Source organism: Rhinoderma darwinii, chromosome 1 (assembly GCF_050947455.1).
Source record: "Rhinoderma darwinii isolate aRhiDar2 chromosome 1, aRhiDar2.hap1, whole genome shotgun sequence".
In the NCBI taxonomy this organism is placed as follows: Eukaryota; Metazoa; Chordata; class Amphibia; order Anura; family Rhinodermatidae; genus Rhinoderma; species Rhinoderma darwinii.
The window spans coordinates 650,860,812-650,888,067 of NC_134687.1; the positions used below are offsets into that span (position 1 = coordinate 650,860,812).

The following is a 27,256-nucleotide window of genomic DNA, read 5'->3' on the forward strand; positions in this document are numbered from 1 at the left end:
TTAAAGAGGCTCTGTCACCAGATTTTCAAACCCCTATCTCCTATTGCAGCAGATCGGCGCTGCAATGTAGATAACAGTAAAGTTTTGTTTTTTTCAAAAACGAGCATTTTTGGCCAAGTTATGACCATTTTTATATTTATGCAAATGAGCCTTTCTTAAGTACAACTGGGCGTGTTTAAAGTTATGTACAAGTGGGCGTGTATTGTGTTCGTTACATATGGGTGTGTTTACTTGTTTTTCTAGCTGGGCGTTGTGAATAGAAGTGTATGATGCTGACGAATCAGCATCATCCACTTCTATTCACAACGCCCAGCTTCTGGCAGTTGAGACACACATCGTGTCCTCGATCATCCGACGCGATGAAGTTCCTGTGGGAGGAAGTGAGTGACGTCACAGTTTGATCTCGCGAGGACACGCTGTGTGTCTGTGCACTGGCAGAAGGTGGGCGTTGTGAATAGAAGTGGATGATGCTGATTCGTCAGCATCATACACTTCCATTCACAACGCCCAGCTAGTAAAACAAGTAAAAACGCCCAGATGTACACACATAATACACGCCCACTTGGACATAACTTTAAACACGCCAAGTTGTACTTAAGAAAGGCTCATTTGCATAAATATAAAAATGGTCATAACTTGGCCAAAAATGCTCGTTTTTGAAAAAAAAACAAAAAAACGTTACTGTTATCTACATTGCAGCACCGATCTGCTGCAATAGGAGATAGGGGTTTGAAAATCTGGTGACAGAGCCTCTTTAAGGTCTATGAATAACCTGATTTGTTTAAAATCTTTATTTTGCTCTTATAGCATTTCCCACATTCTAAGCGAGATTATGGTTTCTACTCCATGTGAATTCTCTGCGGAGTTCTAAAATGTAAATTTCTTTATAAAACATCTTCCATATATAGAACATCAAAATGGCTTCTCCCCTGTGTGGTTTCTCCGATGAGCCCTAAGTTTGCCTTTAGTAGAAAAACATTTCCCACATTCTGAACACGAATATAATTTCTCTCCTGTATGAATTGCCGCATGTGTAACAAGACTTGATTTATATGGAAAACATTTCCCACATTCTGAACATGAATACGGCTTCACTCCCGTGTGAATTCTCTTATGTTTAACAAGATATGATTTAACTGTAAAACATTTCCCACATTCTAAACATGAATATGGCTTCTCTCCTGTGTGACTTCTCTCATGTGTGACAAGATATGGTTTAGCTGTAAAACATTTCCCACATTCTGAACATGAATACGGCTTCTCTCCTGTGTGAAGTCTCTCATGTGTTACAAGACTTGAATTTCCTGTAAAACATTTCCCGCATTCTGAACATGAATATGGCTTCTCTCCTGTGTGACTTCTCTCATGTGTAACAAGAGCTGATTTATTTGTAAAACATTTCCCACATTCTGAACATGAATATGGCTTCTCCCCTGTGTGACTTCTCTCATGTGTAACAAGAGATGATTTATCTGTAAAACATTTCCCACATTTTGAACATGAATACGGCTTCTCACCTGTGTGACGTCTCTTATGGATAACAAGACTTGATTTAAATGAAAAACATTTCCCACATTCTGAACATGAATACGGCTTGTCACCTGTGTGAATTCTCTCATGTGTAACAAGACCTGATTTATCTGTAAAACATTTCCCACATTCTGAACATGAATACGGCTTCTCTCCTGTGTGAATTCTCTCATGTCTAACAAGACTTGATTTATCTGTAAAACATTTTCCACATTCTGCACATGAATACGACTTCTCTCCTGTGTGAATTCTTCTGTTTGTTAAAAGACCTGAGCATTTTGTGAACTGTTTACCACAATGTAACCTTTTACTGCCTTTCTGAGCTGTACTTGTGGTAACAATCTGTGATTGGTTAGTGGAAGGTTCCTCATGATTAGTGAAATTATATAATAGATCTTTACTGTGAAGTCCTGGATGTGTATTAAGGGTAATGAGGTTTTCTCCTGAAGAGTGCTGGATGATATCTTTATCTTCTACTTTATAATTTAGCAATAACGTGAAGTTTCCCTCAGAGTTCTGACTGGGATTTTCTGTTAGGATTAAAAAAAAATTGTGATTTTGTTTCACAATAGAAAAGTTGACAAATATATAACATTCATATTAGGCTAGAAACACACATGCAGTGTTTTGAGCCAAAGCCAGAAGTGGATCAAGCAGGAGGGAGTTGTTTGCTGAACCTTGTCTAAACCTTTGCTAACACATTTGTCCCCGTTAACAACTTTGTGACCAGGGCTGACCTTAGTATAGATGGCGAAATTATCTTTTGGCTCCCCACCTCTATCATCCAAAAATGCACCATTAAAAAATTTAAGGACCTAAATAGTGCTCCCACATAGTATAATGCCCCTTTAGCGCCCCCTTTATATTATAACCCTTTCAAGGACACAGTATTTTGTCCTCTAATTGTGCCCACACAGTATTGTGCCCCCACACAGTATAATGTCCGCTTAGTGGCCTCCACACAGTATAATGCCCCCTCCCTTGGCTGCTACACACAGCCCCCCTTGTAGATAGTGCTTCACTGTAGATTGTGCCATACAGCCTCCCTGTAGACAGTGACATAATTACCCACTTCCCACTTGTAGACAGTGCCATACAGCCCCCCTCTCCCTGTAGGTCGGACGACACAGCCAATCAAGCAGGAAGATGTTTAAGCCAAGCATTTTGACTCCATTCCAGCCTTATAACGCTTTGTATAACACTTTAAAATAAATCCATGACAGTCCAGGATTCTGGTCTACACTCAGTCCTCCACTATTAATTTATTACATGAAGCTTGACTTAATAAAATTATTTTTTTGGAAAAGCAGAACCTTGTCTGGCAATGAAGCTTGTTCTTTGCCAACACATTTAGCCGTTTAAATACTAATAAGGCATGCACAATCCTAACTTAATATTGTTACAGTCTAATATTGCCCACAGTCTACATTTAACAAGATAATGTGTCATGTGACAAATCACAATTCTCAGGATGAATTCATAGACATGATAATGAGGTCTGCATATCCAAATGGTTGAACAGTCAACGGATCTTAATTTTATAGAACATCTGTGGGATGCAATGGAATAGACAGTGAGTGAAGATAATAATCAGAATCTGTAATAAAGGTTTCCAGTACATATTAATATCATTCCACTAAGAATTCAGGCTGCTCTAAGGGGAAAGAGGGTCCTATCAAGTACTGATAATGTGAAACTAATGAAATGAAGTGGCCTCATTCAAGTTTTAGTCATGTGACAATTTAATAGAAAATTGTTGTTCTATTCCTCTGCCAACCTATATTTATTTGGTCTTGTTTTTCTCAGGACATATAGGGCTTCGACATTGTGTAATAAAATATGTGATATATTTAACTCTGATGGAGTGGGAGAGTCGGAGAGGAGAAAACTCAGCTGGATGTTTTAAAAGGTCCTTGCAGAGATAGGTGTGGACCACCAGGACATTTATAATCTATGGGCAGTCAGCAACTGGTTAAAATAGGTGCTTCCTAATAATTATGGATCTGTTTTTTTTAATCCAATATAAAACACCCACATCTTTAAACCCACTTTGAGAACTTCTAAAAGACCCTTAAAGCGAACCTAATTTTAAGACGACTTTTCAGAATAATCTGTCATATGTGTGTACAGGAGGAATAACACTATTTCTGGCCATTACATGACTTGTATCTGGCATTCTTTTAGCAGATTTCCCTCAGCTGGCTCTATCTTTAATTCTCAGTTTTCCCTGAGGTAGTGGGTGGAGCTTAACTGTGATCATGTCTTCTATACACTGCACACAGAGCAGAGAGCCACCCTGGTCTACTATCTCTCTGTAGTGCACACTTAAAAGCTGCAGAAGCACGAAGCACATCATACAGCAGTACGGTGCAGTGTAGGGATGTCACGATACCAGAATTTGGACTTCGATACCGATACTTCGTGTAGTATTGCGATTTCGATACCAATTTGATACTTTGCCAACAGTAATAAAAAAACAAAAATTTCTTCCATTTTCTGATGTGAGGCGCGAGGTGTGATGATGAATTTAACCTCCATGTGCCTCACATTAATGGTAATTAACCCCATCATGTTTCTCAGTCATAATGGGTTAATATGTAAGGTACATGATGGGGTTAATTACTATTAATGTTAAGCACATGGAGGTTAAATTCATTACACCTTGTGCCCCACAATAAGTGATAGAAAGCAGTTTTTATTTTATTTTTTTACAGCGTACACATCATAAATGACGCAAAACAATTGTTGTGCATGTTATTACGGCCGCGCCAATACCGAATATGTGTATGTTTTATGTATTGAGACTTATTTTAATGTTTATTGTAAAAAAAGTGTATCTGTATTTTTTATTTATTTAACATTACTTTATGTTTTTACTTTATTTTTTAAACTTTAATGTACTGGCATATATCTATATTACAGTACATTAACCTGTGTACTGATAGTACGCAGGCAGTTGTTAGGACATACCTAAGTATGCCCTACCAGGAAATAAGGTAGAGCAACCCTGGGGTCCTTCAATGGACCCTGGGCTGTCTGCCCATATATGGTATGTCCCTCAATCGCGTCACAGGAATTCCCTGTGACGCGATCCAAGGGGCATCCCCCATTCTCATTTTCCCCTGAATGCTGCAGTCCGCTGTGATTGCAGCATTCACGGGAATAGCGGCGGAGATGACAGGTTTCTCTGATCTCTGCCGTTATAGAGCGGGGCTGCGGCTGTGTAATACAGTCATTGCCCCGCTCCTGACAGGAAGTGCGTGCGCGGTCAGCATGAGGTGATGCGGCCGGCGCTGCACTAATGAGCGGCGGTTGAGGCAATGAAGACAGAACATGGGGGTGTTTTACAGTGCGCCCGCCATGTTCTGTCTTCAATGCCGGCAATCATTAGTGCAGCGCCGGCCGCATCGCCTCATCCTGACCCCGCACACTTGTTATCAGGACTCAGGAGCGCGGCAATGACTGTATTACACAGCCGCAGCCCTGCTCTCATACATTCATGTGCTACAATACTGAGCTGTGCAGCCGCACAGCTAAGTATCGAAATACATGAAATAACGGTATCGAATCTTTTGGGGATGCAGAGTATTGAAACAGTATTGAAGTTTCGATGCATCGTGCATCCCTAGTTCAGTGTAGCGGAAAATCCAGCACAGAGGAGACATATAACTCTTACCAGCAGCCTATGTCTACCCTCTCTGCTTCTGCTCCCCCTCTCCTCTTCAAAGACCTTTATTGACAACATCATCTGTATCTTTGTGCTCCTGCTCTCTCCTTCTGCTTCTCCTTCCTTTCCCATAGACTTATATAAGCAGCAGCGTCCGTGTCTCTCTCACCTAGTGGCACTAACTTCACATAAAATTTTCATGGATAAAAAGGCTAAACTATAACAGTAAGTAAATGACAAAGTTGATATATATCAGAAATACTATTAGATTACCACAAGTTGTTTGAAAAGTTAGTGTACATTTAAAGAGGACATGATCCAAAAAGCTATTTAGTGTATAGCAGATTACAGCGAAGATCTGAGTGCTTGAAATTGCAGCCTAAGGTTGTACTACGGAAATATCCTGAAGACAACATGTCCCCTTGTGACTTGTGTGCAGAGTTGTCATGGGGACCTTGTGTGTTTTCTAATAGCTTCTCAATTCTTGTCCCAGCCTCATATTAAATATAGAATTATAATGAAGATCTTTCTTCTCAGCTGTTATTATTAGAAGATTTGTAATGGAAGAACCAAATAAATAACAAAGTACAAAGGAAATAACCAAAATCTATGTGTTTTTTCATTTCGATTGACTCCTAAAATGATGTTTAACCAGTTGAGGACTGCCCTCTGTGTACATATGCTGCAGATTTAAGTTTGCTGCCTGAGTGATTGATCAGCAAAATGTCGAGTGCCCGGCCGTCAGAGACTGCCAGGGACCCTGTAAAGAAGACACAAATTGTTTTTTTACCACTTGTCTTCTCTGTACTCACGTAAACAACGCTCAATGAGCGCTGCTGCCTCTATTGATCCTGATGGTCATGTGACTGGTCGGTAGTAGGAGGCTGCTGCTGTATCTAACTAGACCCAGCACAGCCCTATCAGTGACAATAGTCACTATAACAGGGCTGATCACCCCTGCTGTAAAGCAACAGTTACAGAGGAAAAGTATAGTGTAAAGAAATAAAATGAAATAATAAAAGTTCCCCAAATGTCGTTTCTGATGGAAAGGCCATAAAAATAAAAGTTAAAAAAACAAACAAAAATAAATGAAGAAAAAATGACACATAAACCCCTGCCCTAACGCATTGTCACCTACATGTATGTACAAAGCGTTAAAGGGAAGTACGGAGCGCGCTTACGGGCCGAGCACGCTCCATACTCAACGGGTGTCGGCTGTGTAAAACAGCCGACACCTTTCTGCAATGGGTGTAATCAAGGATCATTTGATTCCGCCTGTTTAGCCCCTTAGATGCCGCAGTCAATTGTGACTGCAGCATCTAAAGCATTAGAAAAAGGGGTCGGCCGGCTCAGAAAGCGCATCGGTCTTCCTGCAATGCGATTGCACGAAGATGATGGTTGTCATGGCAGCCTGGGGGCCTAATGAAGGCGCCCAGGTCTGCCATCTCTGCACTACCACGAAGTCCTGCCGGAGGCCTGTAAAAATAACGATATACTGCTATACATTAGTGTTGCCGTATACAGAGCAAGCGATCGCTAGTTCAAGTTCCCTGGGAGGGGGGGGGGGCGGCTAATGGAAAAAAACAAAAAGAAAAAAAATCAGTAAGAAAACATGAAAAATAAAACTAATAGTTACAAAAAACCAAAACCTTTTCCCACCTGTTCTCTAAAGTAATGTTGAAAAAAAATTGAAATTAACATAACTGGTTTTGCCACATCCGTAAAAATGTAAGTATTACAATATAATGTTATTTAACCCGCACATTGAACTTAGTACAAAAAAATAATAATAATAATTAAAGACGCCAGAATTGTTGTTTTTTTTTGTCACCTTAGTGCCCTCAAATTTTTTTATAGAAAGTGATAAAAAAAATTTGCATGTATCCCAGAATGGTATTAATAAAAACTACAGCTCGCCCCACAAAAAAATAAGCAATCACACCCCTCAATCAAGCACATTTTTTCCAATAAGATGTAGTTTTATCTCGAAATTGTTCATTTTCTTAACAAACAAAGGAGAAAAAGCCCCCAACATTTCTAAAGAAAATTCTCCAGAGTACGGAAACACCCCATATGTGCTCATAAACTGCTCCGAGGGGAAGGAGCACAGATTTTGATGGATTAGTTTCTGGGCGCCATGTTGCATTTGCAAAACACCTTTGGGACCAAAACAGTGGAAACCCCCTAAAAGTGACCCCACTTTGGAAACGACACCACTTAAGACGTTTATTAAGGGTTAGGGATGTCACAATACCAGAATTTGGACTTCGATACCGATACTTTGTGTAGTATTGCGATTTCGATACCAAAACGATACTTTGCCAACAGTAATAAAAAAATAATAATTCTTCCATTTTCTGATGTGAGGCACGAGGTGGTATTGAATTTTGAATGTGCCTCACATTAATAGTAATTAACCCCATCATGTTTCGCAGTCAAAATGGGTTAATGTGTGAGGTACATGATGGGGTTAATTACTATTAATGTGAGGCACATTGAGGTTAAATTCATCGCACCTCATGCCCCACAATAAGTGAAAGAAAGCAGTTTTATTTTTTTTACAGTGTACACATCATAAATTACTTAAAAAAATTGTTGCGAAGGTTATTACGGCCGCGCCAATACCGAATATGTGTATATTTTATGTATTGAGACTTATTTTAATATTTATTTAAAAATAGTGTATGTATTTTTTTTATTTAATATGTTTTTACTTTATTTTTAAACTTTAATGCACTGGCATATATCTATATGCCAGTACATTAGCCTGTGTACGAATAGTACACAGGCAGTTATTAGGACATACCTAAGTATGCCCTAACAACAGAAAATATGGTAAGACAGCCCTGGGGTCCTTCAATGGACCCTGGGCTGTCTGCCCATATATGGTCTGTTCCTCAATCGCGTCACAGGAATTCCCTGTGACGCGATCCAAAGGGCAACCCCCCTTCTCATTTTCCCCTGAATGCTGCAGTCAGCTTTGATCGCAGCATTCAGGGGAATAACGGCGGAGATAAGAGGTTTCTCTGATCTCCGCCGGCGGGGCTGCGGATGTGTAATACAGCATTACCCCGCTCCATTAAAGAGGCTCTGTCACCACATTATAAGTGGCCTATATTGTACATGATGTGATCGGCGCTATTAGGGGTGTAGAGCATTCTGACTCCACAGGTGTTTTCCTGAAATGAATGCGCTGAGGATGGTAAAAAGTGAAAATCTGTGAGGAGTACATCAGGGTATATGTAATATGTGAGGAGTACATCAGGGTATATGTAATCTGTGAGGAGTACATCAGGGTATATGTAATATGTGAGGAGTACATCAGGGTATATGTAATATGTGAGGAGTACTTTTTTTAACCTATTTTTTCACCTTAATGATCAGGATAGATAGTTCTACCTTGGGCCAAAACTGGATTGCCACTAAACTTCTAATTTCATTCCTCTTTATATCCCTGCTTCTGACCTTCGGCAGCTCCACATCGAGCGGGCGGGCTGATTTCATTCCCCCGCCCGCCTGGTGTGGTTATGCCGATGGAGGCGGTTCTGGGAGGAGGACTGTTTTGACATAAGACTACACGATAGGACGCTATCGTGGGTGGGCGGGATGTATCGCCGTCTGTCATTTGTGACCGAAGCTGAACACCTAACCACCCGATAGGAAACAGCTGTGATTTTACCGGTAAAACATCATTGAGGAAGGTATATCTAGGGGTAACTGGGGCATTTGGACATCAACCCCTGACGAAGCACCAGCGAAACGCGCGTTGGGTTAAGCAGAGGTCCCCCTCTTGGTCTTGATCTCCTATTTATCTTCTTATACGCAGGTGTAGGTATACTACTTTATATGTCGTTTTTACTTAGATTGTACCTTATATATATTCTCTATACTTATTTATGTGTTCATCTGTGCAAAGCGTACCATGCCTAGTACCTGCTCATTAATATGTACTTATGCACTTTAGCCATATATAGGTTGTGTCAGACCATTTTTACATCTGGGGGGCTACTCTGCTTTTACGTTCGGATTCCGTTTGTGTTCGAGGGTCCATGGCATTTTATTATGTCTAAGTGTTATACGTTGTCTCCAAGTGTATAATTGACTTTAATAAAGATTATTTGTATTTTTTCAAACACCTGGTCGTGACTTGTTTCTTGTTCTGGTTTATATGTAATCTGTGCGGAGTACATCAGGGTATATGTAATATGTGAGGAGTACATCAGGGTTTATGTAATATGTGAGGAGTACATCAGGGTATATGTAATATGTGAGGAGTATATCAGGGTATATGTAATCTGTGCAGAGAACATCAGGGTATATGTAATCTGTGAGGAGTACATCAGGGTATATGTAATATGTGAGGAGTACATCAGGGTATATGTAATATGTGAGGAGTACATCAGGGTATATGTAATATGTGAGGAGTACATCAGGATATATGTAATATGTGAGGAGTACATCAGGATATATGTAATATGTGAGGAGTACATCAGGGTATATGTAATATGTGAGGAGTACATCAGGGTATATGTAATATGTGAGGAGTACATCAGGGTATATGTAATATGTGAGGAGTACATCAGGGTATATGTAATCTGTGCGGAGTACATCATTGTATATGTAATCTGTGAGGAGTACATCAGTGTATATGTAATCTGTGAGGAGTACATCAGGGTATATGTAATCTGTGAGGAGTACATCAGGGTATATGTAATATGTGAGGAGTACATCAGGGTATATGTAATATGTAAGGAGTACATCAGGATATATGTAATATGTGAGGAGTACATCAGGGTATATGTAATATGTGAGGAGTACATCAGGGTATATGTAATATGTGCGGAGTACATCAGGGTATATGTAATATGTGAGGAGTACATCAGGATATATGTAAGCTGTGTAGAGTACATCAGGGTATATATAAGCTGTGCAGAGTACATCAGGGTATATGTAATGTGTGAGGAGTACATCAGGGTATATGTAATATGTGAGGAGTACATCAGGGTATATGTAATCTGTGAGGAGTAGATCAGGGTATATGTAATATGTGAGGAGTACATCAGGGTATATGTAATCTGTGAGGAGTACATCAGGATATATGTAATCTGTGAGGAGTAGATCAGGGTATATGTAATATGTGAGGAGTACATCAGGGTATATGTAATCTGTGAGGAGTACATCAGGGTATATGTAATATGTGAGGAGTACATCAGGGTATATGTAATATGTGAGGAGTACATCAGGATATATGTAATATGTGAGGAGTACATCAGGATATATGTAATATGTGAGGAGTACATCAGGGTATATGTAATATGTGAGGAGTACATCAGGGTATATGTAATATGTGAGGAGTACATCAGGGTATATGTAATATGTGAGGAGTACATCAGGGTATATGTAATATGTGAGGAGTACATCAGGGTATATGTAATCTGTGCGGAGTACATCAGTGTATATGTAATCTGTGAGGAGTACATCAGTGTATATGTAATCTGTGAGGAGTACATCAGGGTATATGTAATATGTGAGGAGTACATCAGGATATATGTAATATGTGAGGAGTACATCAGGGTATATGTAATATGTGAGGAGTACATCAGGGTATATGTAATATGTGCGGAGTACATAAGGGTATATGTAATATGTGAGGAGTACATCAGGATATATGTAAGCTGTGTAGAGTACATCAGGGTATATATAAGCTGTGCAGAGTACATCAGGGTATATGTAATGTGTGAGGAGTACATCAGGGTATATGTAATATGTGAGGAGTACATCAGGGTATATGTAATCTGTGAGGAGTAGATCAGGGTATATGTAATATGTGAGGAGTACATCAGGGTATATGTAATCTGTGAGGAGTACATCAGGATATATGTAATCTGTGAGGAGTAGATCAGGGTATATGTAATATGTGAGGAGTACATCAGGGTATATGTAATCTGTGAGGAGTACATCAGGGTATATGTAATATGTGAGGAGTACATCAGGGTATATATAATATGTGAGGAGTACATCAGGGTATATGTAATCTGTGAGGCGTACATCAGGGTGTTAGGGATCTGCCAGGTACTACGTCTAGGTATACTCCTGGGATTAATCAATCCACACCTGAGGCCAGACCTGTTCGACTGACACCATCTCCCACCAACCAGGGTGGCAGGCTCACGAGTGGGAGAGCCTATCGCGGCCTGGTCTGTCGGAGTTAGCTCCGCCCCCTGTCCTTTATTACCTGCCCTGTTCTCTTCCTCAGTGCTTGTAATTCTTTTGGATTCCTGGCCCCACTGCTGCTTGCTCCAGCCTGCTACTGCCGTGCTTCTGCCTTGCTGCAGTTCTGCTTGACCTGCTTTGCTTTGCCCCTGGCTTGCTTCTGTCTCCGTGCCCGCTTGGGTGTACTCACTTCGTCCTGGTCCTGACTGTTCGTTCGCCGCTCCGTTTCCTCGTGGCGTTCCGTGGCTACTGCCCCTTCCCTTGCGTGTTCCCTGTTTGTTTTCCCGTGCACTTAGACAGCGTAGGGACCGCCGCCCAGTTGTACCTCGTCGCCTAGGGCGGGTCGTTGCAAGTAGGCAGGGACAGGGCGGTGGGTAGATTAGGGCTCACTTTCCCTTCACCTCCTTCCTGCCATTACATAATTACAAGCCTTTACCTAGTCTACCATTTCTCCTACGCTGACGCTATCATGGACCCCCTTGAGACCCTGACCCAGCAGATGCAGGGCCTCTCCCTACAGGTCCAGGCCCTGGCCCAAAGGGTCAATCAGGGTGACGCTGCTTTAGTAGTACCCCTCACCTCACCTCTAGAACCCGACCTCAAGTTACCTGACCGGTTCTCAGGGGACCGTAAGACGTTTCTCTCCTTCCGGGAGAGTTGCAGACTGTATTTCCGCCTAAAGCCCCACTCCTCAGGTTCCGAGAACCAGCGGGTGGGTATCATCATATCCCGACTCCAGGAAGGGCCCCAAGAGTGGGCCTTCTCCTTGGCTCCTGACGCCCCTGAACTTTCCTCTGTTGATCGTTTTTTCTCTGCCCTCGGACTCATTTACGACGAGACTGACAGGACTGCTTTAGCCGAGAGTCAGCTGGTGACCTTACGTCAGGGTAGGAGACCGGTTGAGGAATACTGTTCTGATTTTAGGAAGTGGTGCGTAGCTTCTCAGTGGAACGATCCGGCCCTAAGGTGCCAGTTTAGGTTAGGATTATCTGACGCCCTGAAGGATCTGCTGGTTAGCTACCCCTCGTCTGACTCCCTTGACCAGGTTATGGCCCTAGCAGTACGACTTGACCGACGTCTCAGGGAACGTCAGCTAGAACGCTTCAATGTGCTCCCCTCTGACTTTTCTGCGATCCCCCCCGAGGTCCCGTCTCCTCGCCCCTCCACGGAGGACTCGGAGGTACCTATGCAACTCGGGGCCTCCATGTCCCCTCGACAACGTAGGGAGTTTCGCAGAATGAATGGTCTCTGCTTCTACTGTGGGGACGACAAGCATCTACTGAACACCTGTCCCAGGCGCAAGAATAAGAAGCCGGAAAACTTCCGCACCTAAGTGATCATCGGGGAGGTCACTTGGGCGCACAGGTATTTCCCGTTAATGTGAAACGCAATAAAATTTTGCTTCCCTTTCAGGTCTCGTTTGCTGGCCGGTCTGCCACGGGCAGTGCTTTCGTGGATTCTGGCTCATCTGCTAATATCATGTCTGTGGAATTTGCTATGTCTCTAAAGATGCCTTGTATTGATTTACCTTATCCTATCCCTGTAGTAGGAATCGACTCAACTCCCCTTGCTAATGGTTATTTTACTCAGCATACTCCTGTTTTTGAACTCCTGGTTGGCTCCATGCATTTGGAGCAGTGCTCTGTACTGGTGATGCAGGGATTATCGTCTGATCTGGTTTTAGGCCTTCCCTGGTTGCAGTTGCATAATCCCACGTTTGATTGGAATACTGGGGATCTCACCAAATGGGGTAATGAATGTCTTATGTCATGTCTTTCTGTTAACTCTATCTCACCTCCGGGAGGAGGTAAACACGCTTCCTGAGTTTGTTCAGGACTTCGCCGATGTGTTTTCTAAGGAGGCCTCCTAGGTGTTGCCCCCCCATAGAGATTACGATTGCGCTATCGATTTGGTGCCTGGTGCCAAGCTTCCTAAGGGTAGGATATTTAATCTTTCATGTCCTGAACGTGAAGCTATGAGGGTGTATATCCAAGAATGCCTGGCCAAGGGTTTCATTCGCCCCTCGACTTCTCCTGTAGGTGCTGGCTTCTTCTTCGTGGGGAAGAAGGATGGTGGTCTTAGGCCGTGCATTGATTATCGTAACCTGAATAAGGTCACCGTAAGGAACCAGTACCCACTTCCTTTGATTCCGGATCTTTTTAATCAGGTTCAGGGAGCCCAATGGTTTTCTAAGTTCGATCTACGGGGGGCATATAACCTTATCCGCATCAAAGAGGGGGATGAGTGGAAAACTGCGTTCAACACACCCGAGGGTCATTTCGAATACCTGGTCATGCCCTTTGGGTTGTGTAATGCCCCTGCTGACTTCCAGAATTTTATTAATGAAATCCTGAGAGAGTACCTGGGTAATTTTCTTGTTGTGTACCTTGATGATATACTGGTGTTTTCCAAGGACTGGTCCTCCCACGTGGAACATGTCAAGAAGGTGCTCCAGGTCCTTCGGGAGAATAATCTGTTTGCTAAGACTGAAAAATGTGTCTTTGGGGTACAGGAGATACCATTTTTAGGGCAAATCCTCACTCCTCATGAATTCCGCATGGACCCTGCCAAGGTTCAGGCTGTGGCGGAATGGGTCCAACCTGCCTCCCTTAAGGCGTTACAGTGTTTTTTAGGGTTCGCCAACTATTACAGGAGATTTATTACCAACTTCTCGGTCGTCGCTAAGCCTCTTACGGACCTTACCCGCAAGGGTGCTGATGTCCTCCATTGGCCCCCTGAGGCCGTCCAGGCCTTTGAGACCCTCAAGAAGTGCTTTATCTCGGCCCCCGTGCTGATTCAGCCCAACCAAGAGGAGCCATTTATTGTGGAGGTTGACGCATCCGAGGTGGGAGTGGGGGCCGTCTTGTCCCAGGGTACCAGCTCCCTCACCCATCTCCGCCCCTGTGCTTACTTCTCTAGGAAGTTTTCGCCCACGGAGAGTAACTATGATATTGGCAACCGCGAACTTCTAGCCATTAAATGGGCTTTTGAGGAGTGGCGGCACTTCCTGGAGGGGGCCAGACACCAGGTAACGGTCCTTACGGATCACAAGAATCTGGTTTTCCTAGAATCGGCCCGGAGGCTTAATCCTAGACAAGCTCGGTGGGCACTATTCTTTACCAGATTTAATTTCTTGGTTACCTATAGGGCTGGGTCCAAGAATATTAAAGGCTGATGCTCTGTCACGTAGTTTCATGGCCAATCCTCCTTCCGAGAAGGATCCTGCTTGTATTTTACCCCCTGGTATAATCGTCTCTGCCACGGATTCTGATTTAGCTTCTGATATCGCGGCTGATCAGGGTGCAGCTCCCGGGAACGTCCCTGGGGACAAACTGTTTGTTCCCCTGCAATACCGGCTGAGGGTACTCAGGGAAAACCATGACTCCGCTCTATCTGGTCATCCTGGCATCTTGGGCACCAAACACCTCATTACCAGAAACTATTGGTGGCCTGGGTTGCCTAAAGACGTTAGGGCTTACGTCGCCGCTTGTGAGGTTTGCGCTAGGTCCAAAACCCCTAGGTCCCGACCTGCGGGCCTACTACGTTCCTTGCCCATTCCCCAGAGACCTTGGACCCATATCTCCATGGATTTTATCACCGATTTGCCTCCATCTCAGGGCAAGTCGGTGGTGTGGGTGGTAGTCGACCGCTTCAGCAAGATGTGCCACTTTGTGCCCCTTAAGAAGCTACCTAACGCCAAGACGTTAGCTTCTTTGTTTGTGAAACACATCCTGCGTCTCCATGGGGCCCCAGTCAATATCGTTTCTGACAGAGGGGTACAATTTGTTTCCTTATTTTGGAGAGCTTTTTGTAAAAAGTTGGAGATTGATCTGTCCTTCTCCTCCGCCTTCCATCCCGAAACTAATTGTGAAACGGAAAGGACTAATCAATCCCTGGAACAATATTTAAGGTGTTTCATCTCTGACTGTCAATTCGATTGGGTCTCATTCCTTCCCCTTGCTGAATTTTCCCTGAATAACTGGGTCAGTAACTCGTCAGGGGTCTCCCCGTTTTTCTGTAATTTCGGGTTTAACCCAAGGTTCTCCTCCGTCTCCCTTGGTTGTTCCAATAATCCTGAGGTAGAGGATGTTCATCGGGAACTGTGCACTGTCTGGGCCCAGGTTCAGAAGAACCTAGAGGCGTCCCAGAGCGCACAAAAGTTTCAGGCGGATAGTAGACGTTCTGCTAACCCCCGGTTTGTCGTCGGGGATTTGGTCTGGTTGTCGTCCAGGAACTTGCGCCTTAAGGTCCCGTCCAGGAAGTTTGCTCCCCGATTTATTGGACCTTATAAGATCATTGAAGTCCTCAACCCTGTATCCTTCCGTCTGGAGCTCCCCCCATCCTTTCGCATACATGACGTCTTCCATGCCTCCCTCCTTAAAAAACGCTGCTCCCCGTCCTGGTCCCCCTCGAGGATACCTCCTGTTCCCGTTCTCACCCCTGAGGGGGTGGAATTCGAGGTGGCCAAGATTATGGACAGTAGGATGGTCCAGGGCTCCCTCCAGTACCTGGTCCATTGGAGAGGATACGGGCCGGAGGAGAGGACTTGGGTACCTGCCCGTGATGTTCACGCTGGGGTATTGATCAGGAGGTTCCACCTTCTCTTCCCCACTAAACCGGGTCCTCTTAGTAAGGGTCCGGTGGCCCCTCATAAAAGGGGGAGTACTGTTAGGGATCTGCCAGGTACTACGTCTAGGTATACTCCTGGGATTAATCAATCCACACCTGAGGCCAGACCTGTTCGACTGACACCATCTCCCACCAACCAGGGTGGCAGGCTCAGGAGTGGGAGAGCCTATCGCGGCCTGGTCTGTCGGAGTTAGCTCCGCCCCCTGTCCTTTATTACCTGCCCTGTTCTCTTGCTCAGTGCTTGTAATTCTTTTGGATTCCTGGCCCCACTGCTGCTTGCTCCAGCCTGCTTCTGCCGTGCTTCTGCCTTGCTGCAGTTCTGCTTGACCTGCTTTGCTTTGCCCCTGGCTTGCTTCTGTCTCCGTGCCCGCTTGGGTGTACTCACTTCGTCCTGGTCCTGACTGTTCGTTCGCCGCTCCGTTTCCTCGTGGCGTTCCGTGGCTACTGCCCCTTCCCTTGCGTGTTCCCTGTTTGTTTTCCCGTGCACTTAGACAGCGTAGGGACCGCCGCCCAGTTGTACCTCGTCGCCTAGGGCGGGTCGTTGCAAGTAGGCAGGGACAGGGCGGTGGGTAGATTAGGGCTCACTTTCCCTTCACCTCCTTCCTGCCATTACACAAGGTATATGTAATATGTGAGGAGTACATCAGGGTATGTGTAAGCTGTGAGGAGTACATCAGGGTATATGTAATATGCGAGGAGTACATCAGGGTATGTGTAAGCTGTGAGGAGTACATCAGGGTATATGTAATATGCGAGGAGTACATCAGTGTATATGTAATATGTGAGGAGTACATCAGGGTATATGTAATCTGTGAGGAGTACATCAGGGTATATGTAATATGTGAGGAGTACATCAGGGTATATGTAATATGTGAGGAGTACATCAGGGTATATGTAATATATGAGGAGTACATCAGGGTATATGTAATATGTGAGGAGTACATCAGGGTATATGTAATATGTGAGGAGTACATCAGGGTATATGTAATATGTGAGGAGTACATCAGGGTATATGTAATATGTGCGGAGTACATGAGGGTATATATAATATGTGAGGAGTACATCAGGGTATATGTAATATGTGCGGAGTACATCAGGGTATATGTAATATGTGAGGAGTACATCAGGATATATGTAATATGTGAGGAGTACATCAGGATATATGTAATATGTGAGGAGTACATCAGGGTATATGTAATATGTGAGGAGTACATCAGGATATATGTAAACTGTGCGGAGTACATCAGGGTATATGTAATATGTGAGGAGTACATCAGGGTATATGTAATATGTGAGGAGTACATCAGGGTATATGTAATCTGCGAGGAGATCAGGGTATATGTAATATGTGAGGAGTACATCAGGGTATATGTAATCTGTGAGGAGTACATCAGGGTATATGTAATATGTGAGGAGTACATCAGGGTATATATAATATGTGAGGAGTACATCAGGTTATATGTAATATGTGAGGAGTACATCAGGATATATGTAATATGTGAGGAGTACATCAGGGTATATGTAATCTGTGAGGCGTACATCAGGGTATATGTAATATGTGAGGAGTACATCAGGGTATGTGTAAGCTGTGAGGAGTACATCAGGGTATATGTAATATGCGAGGAGTACATCAGTGTATATGTAATATGTGAGGAGTACATCAGTGTATATGTAATCTGTGAGGAGTACATCAGGGTATATGTAATATGTGAGGAGTACATCAGGGTATATGTAATATGTGAGGAGTACATCAGGGTATATGTAATATGTGAGGAGTACATCAGGGTATATGTAATATGTGAGGAGTACATCAGGGTATATGTAATATGTGAGGAGTACATCAGGGTATATGTAATCTGTGAGGAGTACATCAGGGTATATATAATCTGTGAGGAGTACATCAGGTTATATGTAATATGTGCGGAGTACATCAGGGTATATGTAATATGTGAGGAGTACATCAGGATATATGTAAACTGTGCGGAGTACATCAGGGTATATGTAATATGTGAGGAGTACATCAGGGTATATGTAATATGTGAGGAGTACATCAGGGTATATGTAATCTGTGAGAAGTAGATCAGGGTATATGTAATCTGTGAGGGGTACATCAGGATATATGTAAACTGTGCGGAGTACATCAGGGTATATGTAATATGTGAGGAGTACATCAGGGTATATGTAATATGTGAGGAGTACATCAGGGTATATGTAATCTGTGAGAAGTAGATCAGGGTATATGTAATCTGTGAGGGGTACATCAGGATATATGTAATCTGTGAGGAGTACATCAGGGTATATGTAATATGTGAGGAGTACATCAGGGTATATGTAATCTGTGAGGAGTACATCAGGGTATATGTAATATGTGAGGAGTACATCAGGGTATATGTAATATGTGAGGAGTACATCAGGGTATATGTAATATGTGAGGAGTACATCAGGGTATATGTAATATGTGAGGAGTACATCAGGGTATATGTAATATGTGAGGAGTACATCAGGGTATATGTAATATGTGAGGAGTACATCAGGGTATATGTAATCTGTGTGGAGTACATCAGGGTATATGTAATATGTGAGGAGTACATCAGGGTATATATAAGGTGTGTGGAGTACATCAGCGTATATGTAATATGTGAGGAGTACATCAGGGTATATATAATATGTGAGGAGTACATCAGGGTATATGTAATCTGTGAGGCGTACATCAGGGTATATGTAATATGTGAGGAGTACATCAGGGTATGTGTAAGCTGTGAGGAGTACATCAGGGTATATGTAATATGCGAGGAGTACATCAGGGTATATGTAATATGTGAGGAGTACATCAGGGTATATGTAATATGTGAGGAGTACATCAGGGTATATGTAATCTGTGTGGAGTACATCAGGGTATATGTAATATGTGAGGAGTACATCAGGGTATATATAAGGCGTGTGGAGTACATCAGCGTATATGTAATATGTGAGGAGTACATCAGGGTATATATAATATGTGAGGAGTACATCAGGGTATATGTAATCTGTGAGGCGTACATCAGGGTATATGTAATATGTGAGGAGTACATCAGGGTATGTGTAAGCTGTGAGGAGTACATCAGGGTATATGTAATATGCGAGGAGTACATCAGTGTATATGTAATATGTGAGGAGTACATCAGGGTATATGTAATATGTGAGGAGTACATCAGGGTATATGTAATATGTGAGGAGTACATCAGGGTATATGTAATATGTGAGGAGTACATCAGGGTATATGTAATATGCGAGGAGTACATCAGTGTATATGTAATATGTGAGGAGTACATCAGTGTATATGTAATCTGTGAGGAGTACATCAGGGTATATGTAATATGTGAGGAGTACATCAGGGTATATGTAATATGTGCGGAGTACATCAGGGTATATGTAATCTGTGAGGAGTACATCAGGGTATATGTAAGATGTGCGGAGTACATCAGTGTATATGTAATATGTGAGGAGTACATCAGGGTATATGTAATATGTGAGGAGTACATCAGGATATATGTAATATGTGAGGAGTACATCAGGGTATGTGTAATATGTGAGGAGTACATCAGGGTATATGTAAGCTGTGAGGAGTACATCAGGGTATATGTAATCTGTGAGGAGTACATCAGGGTATATGTAATATGTGAGGAGTACATCAGGGTATATGTAATCTGTGAGGAGTACATCAGGGTATATGTAATATGTGTGGAGCACATCAGGGTATATGTAATCTGTGCGGAGTACATCAGGGTATATGTAATATGTGAGGAGTACATCAGGGTTTATGTAATATGTGAGGAGTACATCAGGGTATATGTAATATGTGAGGAGTACATCAGGGTATATGTAATCTGTGCAGAGAACATCAGGGTATATGTAATCTGTGAGGAGTACATCAGGGTATATGTAATATGTGAGGAGTACATCAGGGTATATGTAATATGTGAGGAGTACATCAGGGTATATGTAATATGTGAGGAGTACATCAGGATATATGTAATATGTGAGGAGTACATCAGGATATATGTAATATGTGAGGAGTACATCAGGGTATATGTAATATGTGAGGAGTACATCAGGGTATATGTAATATGTGAGGAGTACATCAGGGTATATGTAATATGTGAGGAGTACATCAGGGTATATGTAATCTGTGAGGAGTACATCAGTGTATATGTAATCTGTGAGGAGTACATCAGTGTATATGTAATCTGTGAGGAGTACATCAGGGTATATGTAATCTGTGAGGAGTACATCAGGGTATATGTAATATGTGAGGAGTACATCAGGGTATATGTAATCTGTGCGGAGTACATCAGTGTATATGTAATCTGTGAGGAGTACATCAGTGTATATGTAATCTGTGAGGAGTACATCAGGGTATATGTAATCTGTGAGGAGTACATCAGGGTATATGTAATATGTGAGGAGTACATCAGGGTATATGTAATATGTGAGGAGTACATCAGGATATATGTAATATGTGAGGAGTACATCAGGGTATATGTAATATGTGAGGAGTACATCAGGGTATATGTAATATGTGCGGAGTACATCAGGGTATATGTAATATGTGAGGAGTACATCAGGATATATGTAAGCTGTGTAGAGTACATCAGGGTATATATAAGCTGTGCAGAGTACATCAGGGTATATGTAATGTGTGAGGAGTACATCAGGGTATATGTAATATGTGAGGAGTACATCAGGGTATATGTAATCTGTGAGGAGTAGATCAGGGTATATGTAATATGTGAGGAGTACATCAGGGTATATGTAATCTGTGAGGAGTACATCAGGATATATGTAATCTGTGAGGAGTAGATCAGGGTATATGTAATATGTGAGGAGTACATCAGGGTATATGTAATATGTGAGGAGTATATCAGGGTATATGTAATATGCGAGGAGTACATCAGTGTATATGTAATATGTGAGGAGTACATCAGGGTATATGTAATATGTGAGGAGTACATCAGGGTATATGTAATATGTGAGGAGTACATCAGGGTATATGTAATATGTGAGGAGTACATCAGGGTATATGTAATATGCGAGGAGTACATCAGTGTATATGTAATATGTGAGGAGTACATCAGTGTATATGTAATCTGTGAGGAGTACATCAGGGTATATGTAATATGTGAGGAGTACATCAGGATATGTGTAATATGTGAGGAGTACATCAGGGTATATGTAATATGTGAGGAGTACATCAGGGTATATGTAATATGTGAGGAGTACATCAGGGTATATGTAATATGTGCGGAGTACATCAGGGTATATGTAATCTGTGAGGAGTACATCAGGGTATATGTAAGATGTGCGGAGTACATCAGTGTATATGTAATATGTGAGGAGTACATCAGGGTATATGTAATATGTGAGGAGTACATCAGGGTATATGTAATCTGTGTGGAGTACATCAGGGTATATGTAATATGTGAGGAGTACATCAGGGTATATGTAAGTTGTGTGGAGTACATCAGGGTATATGTAATATGTGAGGAGTACATCAGGGTATATGTAATATGTGAGGAGTACATCAGGGTATATGTAAGATGTGAGGAGTACATCAGGGTATATGTAATCTGTGAGGAGTACATCAGGGTATATGTAATATGTGAGGAGTACATCAGGGTATATGTAATATGTGAGGAGTACATCAGGGTATATGTAATATGTGAGGAGTACATCAGGATATATGTAATATGTGAGGAGTACATCAGGGTATATGTAATATGTGAGGAGTACATCAGGGTATATGTAATATGTGAGGAGTACATCAGGGTATATGTAATATGTGAGGAGTACATCAGGGTATATGTAATATGTGAGGAGTACATCAGGGTATATGTAATATGTGAGGAGTACATCAGGGTATATGTAATATGTGAGCAGTACATCAGGGTATATGTAATATGCGAGGAGTACATCAGGGTATATGTAATCTGTGAGGAGTACATCAGGGTATATGTAATATGTGAGGAGTACATCAGTGTATATGTAATATGTGAGGAGTACATCAGGGTATATGTAATATGTGTGGAGTACATCAGGATATATGTAATATGTGAGGAGTACATCAGGGTATATGTAATATGTGAGGAGTACATCAGGGTATATGTAAGCTGTGCGGAGTACATCAGGGTATATGTAATATGTGAGGAGTACATCAGGGTATATGTAATCTGTGAGGAGTACATCAGGGTATATGTAATATGTGAGGAGTACATCAGGGTATAAGTAATCTGTGCGGAGTACATCAGGGTATATGTAAGCTGTGCGGAGTACATCAGGGTATATGTAATATGTGAGGAGTACATCAGGGTATATGTAATATGTGTGGAGTACATCAGGTTATATGTAATCTGTGCGGAGTACATCAGTGTATATGTAATATGTGAGGAGTACATCAGGTTATATGTAATCTGTGCGGAGTACATCAGGGTATATGTAATCTGTGAGGAGTACATCAGGGTATATGTAATATGTGAGGAGTACATCAGGGTATATGTAATATGTGAGGAGTACATCAGGGTATATGTAATATGTGAGGAGTACATCAGGGTATATGTAATATGTGAGGAGTACATCAGGGTATATGTAATATGTGAGGAGTACATCAGGGTATATGTAATATGTGAGGAGTACATCAGGGTATATGTAATCTGTGCGGAGTATATCAGGGTATATGTAATATGTGAGGAGTACATCAGGGTATATGTAAGCTGTGCGGAGTACATCAGGGTATATGTAATATGTGAGGAGTACATCAGTATATATGTAATCTGTGAGGAGTACATCAGGGTATATGTAATGTGTGAGGAGTACATCAGGATATATGTAATATGTGAGGAGTACATCAGGATATATGTAATATGTGAGGAGTACATCAGGGTATATGTAATCTGTGAGGAGTACATCAGTGTATATGTAATATGTGAGGAGTACATCAGGGTATATGTAATATGTGAGGAGTACATCAGGGTATATGTAATATGTGAGGAGTACACCAGGGTATATGTAATATGTGAGGAGTACATCAGGGTATATGTAATATGTGAGGAGTACATCAGGGTATATGTAAGCTGTGCGGAGTACATCAGGGTATGTGTAATATGTGAGGAGTACATCAGGATATATGTAATCTGTGAGGAGTACATCAGGATATATGTAATCTGTGAGGAGTACATCAGGATATATATAATATGTGAGGAGTACATCAGGGTATATGTAATATGTGAGGAGTACATCAGGGTATATGTAATATGTGAGGAGTACATCAGGGTATATGTAATATGTGAGGAGTACATCAGGGTATATGTAATATGTGAGGAGTACATCAGAGTATATGTAATCTGTGAGGAGTACATCAGGATATATGTAATCTGTGAGGAGTACATCAGGGTATATGTAATATGTGAGGAGTACATCAGGGTATATGTAATATGTGAGGAGTACATCAGGGTATATGTAATATGTGAGGAGTACATCAGGGTATATGTAATCTGTGAGGAGTACATCAGGATATATATAATATGTGAGGAGTACATCAGGGTATATGTAATATGTGAGGAGTACATCAGGGTATATGTAATATGTGAGGAGTACATCAGGGTATATGTAATATGTGAGGAGTACATCAGAGTATATGTAATCTGTGAGGAGTACATCAGGATATATGTAATCTGTGAGGAGTACATCAGGGTATATGTAATATGTGAGGAGTACATCAGGGTATATGTAATATGTGAGGAGTACATCAGGGTATATGTAATATGTGAGGAGTACATCAGAGTATATGTAATCTGTGAGGAGTACATCAGGATATATGTAATCTGTGAGGAGTACATCAGGGTATATGTAATATGTGAGGAGTACATCAGGGTATATGTAATATGTGAGGAGTACATCAGGGTATATGTAATATGTGAGGAGTACATCAGGGTATATGTAATCTGTGAGGAGTACATCAGGATATATATAATATGTGAGGAGTACATCAGGATATATGTAATCTGTGAGGAGTACATCAGGGTATATGTAATATGTGAGGAGTACATCAGGATATATGTAAGCTGTGAGGAGTACATCAGGATTATATGTAATATGTGAGGAGTACATCAGGGTATATGTAATATGTGAGGAGTACATCAGGGTATATGTAATCTGTGAGGAGTACATCAGGATATATGTAATATGTGAGGAGTACATCAGGGTGCCCTTTCTTATCCCCTTTTGGTCCACGTCCTGCACCTTTGCAGTTTGGGGAATTTTGCTGGGAAAGTGTTGTCCTGGTATAATACGGGCGCCCTCGCTTCCAGCAGATATGTTTGGGCCCTTCTTTTCCTGGTTCCCAAATATTAGAGCCCTGATAATCACCTCCTAAAACAGAAGGAAAGTTCCCCTCGGACCGGCTCATCTGCATATTTTTTCATTCTCGACTAATGGGAGCCATAACTTTTAGATTTTTTCATAGACGTAGTGGTATGGGGGCTTTTTATTAATATCACTGTGAGGAACATGCAACTTTTTAAACACATTTTATTCCATTTGTTTTAGGCAAACAGTTCTGTATAAATCACGTTACCTTTATCCTGCGGATTATTTTTATTTTATGTTTTTGTTTTGTTGATTGAGCAGAGTAAAGGCTTATTTTTTGTGCGGCGAGCTGTAGTTTTTATTACATACGACTTTTTGATCACTTTTTATTACATTATTTTTTAGCGCTAAAGTGACAAAAAAAATAGCGATTCTGGCGGTTTTTAGTTTTTTTTGGTGTTCACCATGCAATTTAAATAATGTTATATTGTAATAATTCAGACTTTTTACGGATGCGGTGATACCAATTTTGTTTCTTTTTTATAATACTTTAAAAGGAAAAGTGGGAAAAGGTTTTTTTTTATTTTTTGTACACCACTAAAAAATGTATTTAAAGCGTCTCTGTCACCACATTATAAGTGCCCTATATGATGTGATCGGCGCTGTAATGTAGATTACAGCAGTGTTTTTATTTCGAAAAACGATCATTTTTGAGGGAGTTATGACTTATATGAGCTTTATGCTAATGAGTTTCTCAATGGACATCTGGTCGTGTTTTACTATATGACCAAGTGGGCGTTGTGGAGAGGAGTGTATGACGCTGACCAATCAGCGTCATACACTTCTCTCCATTTATTTACACTGCAGATAGCGATATATCTATACCGCTATTTGCAGTCACATAAACACACTATAACGCTACTCATGTGTCATGACAATGAATATACATTACCTCCAGCCAGGACGTGACGTGTATTCATTCTCCTGACCACTTCTGTATCGTCTCTGTGAGTTACAGCACAGCGAGATCTCGCTGTGAATGACTCTTTACAGCATAATCTCGCGAGACTACGCCTGCTGTGTTGTAAATCACAGAGACGCTACAGAAGTGGTCAGGAGAATGAATACACGTCACGTCCTGGCTGGAGGTAATGTATATTCATTGTCATGACACATGAGTAGCGTTATAGTGTGTTTATGTGACTGCAAATAGCGGTATAGATATATCGCTATCTGCAGTGTAAATGAATGGAGGGAAGTGTATGACGCTGATTGGTCACTGATTGGTCAGCGTCATACACTCCTCTGTACAAATTAAAAACACTTCTGTAATCTACATTACAGCGCCGATCACATCATGTACAAGATAGGCGACTTATAATGTGGTGACAGAGCCTCTTTAACTATTTTTAACACTTTTTATTAGTCCCTGCACAGGATTTGGACCAGAGATCGTCAGACATACTAATGTATAGAATTATTGTCATTTTTACAGGCTCCTGGTGCCCCTCCCAAAATCTGACACTAAGCCTAGTGCATGACCGGATTCACAGATCACCTTGTAGAGAACTTCTATGTGCAGTCACAGCTCCCTCAGCTCCTGCACTATGTATAACACATTGTCTGAAGTGTTACTGTAATGTAGAACTAAGGAGGAACCTCACCTTAACAAGCCTCCCAATTCACTTTCTAAATTCATTATTACTTACCTGTGATAACACCTCCTGGAATTTCCCCCCCCACTTCACTCTTACACGGTTGATCATTCCTCACCCGCTCTTCTTCCGCTTCATCCTCCGCTTTAATATTAGTCAGATCTTCCCCCTGATTTCACATATGTAACAATTCAGTACAATACAGCAGAGAGTGCGAAGAATCTAACAGAACAACATATGAAACCCCCAAAATCTATGACCCCATCTATTACTGCAGGACCAAAAAGCTCCACACACCCCTATATAGATCTGGTATAGGACTCAGCTTCATCTACCTGATGATTCTCTGGGACATTGTGATTTTCCTCTGGACAGTCCTGGGAATACAGAGGACTGGGACATCTCTCTGGTGGATTTCTCCTACTGGATCCATCTGTAGGAAACACACAGTGATGGAATAGATTATTTACACGTGATGATGAGATGATGGGAGTAGAATCTAGGTGACCCTCAAAACAGGTTTGTCTTTCATTAGTTGTAAAGTCTCCCCCTCCTTACACTGCTGCTCAGCCATTACATCCGTCTCCTCTTCTGCTTCATCTTTAACCTCAACCTTAATATGAATCAGATCTTCACTCTAAACAGACAAGAAAAACAAAAGTAAAATGAACTTGGGTTCAAAGACTTTATAGCAGAGGTGTAGTTTGGTTCTCCAGCACCCGGGGCAAAGATTCAGTCCGTCCGTCGTCGTCCCCCCAACATCTCCTTCTCCCTCGCCATGTTTGCTTTCTCTACCAATCAATGAGGTGTAATTTTTTTTATGTAACTCGTGTATAAAACCATTTGTGCATTTTACAAGCAATATAGCTCTAGAAGGGAGTTACCAGAACAATAAATGAAAATAAAATAAATTAAAGAGGTCAGTGCCGGACCAGAACAGATTGTATTACGGAGGCTAATGAGAATACATGGTGACATAATGAACAGCCTTCTCTCGTAGATAGTGTCACCCACCCCTGTAGTTACTGCCACCCAACCCCCTATTGTAGATACTGCCACACCCACTTGTAGATACTGCCACACACCACTTTGTAGATACTGCTATAAAAACAGCCCCTCCTTGTAGATATTACCACAGACACCCCTAGTAGATAGTACTACACCCCCGCTTGTAGTTACTGCCACACAGACTCCCTTGTAGATACTGCCACACAGCTCGTCT

At 41.8% G+C, this 27,256-nt stretch overlaps 1 protein-coding gene across 1 annotated transcript in view; it reads right to left on the minus strand.

The window, feature by feature from the left end:
• Nucleotides 1–753: 753 nt before the first annotated feature.
• Nucleotides 754–27,256, minus strand: part of LOC142699398 (uncharacterized) — a 111,479-nt gene continuing 84,976 nt past the window's right edge. The window contains exons 4-7 of the mRNA XM_075848038.1: nt 26,593–26,671; nt 26,370–26,467; nt 26,089–26,203; nt 754–2,060 (exon numbers count right to left, since the gene is read on the minus strand). Of these exons, the coding sequence (XP_075704153.1) occupies nt 913–2,060; nt 26,089–26,203; nt 26,370–26,467; nt 26,593–26,671 (1,440 nt within the window). The 3' untranslated portion in view covers nt 754–912. The remainder of the gene's footprint in view (nt 2,061–26,088; nt 26,204–26,369; nt 26,468–26,592; nt 26,672–27,256) is intronic.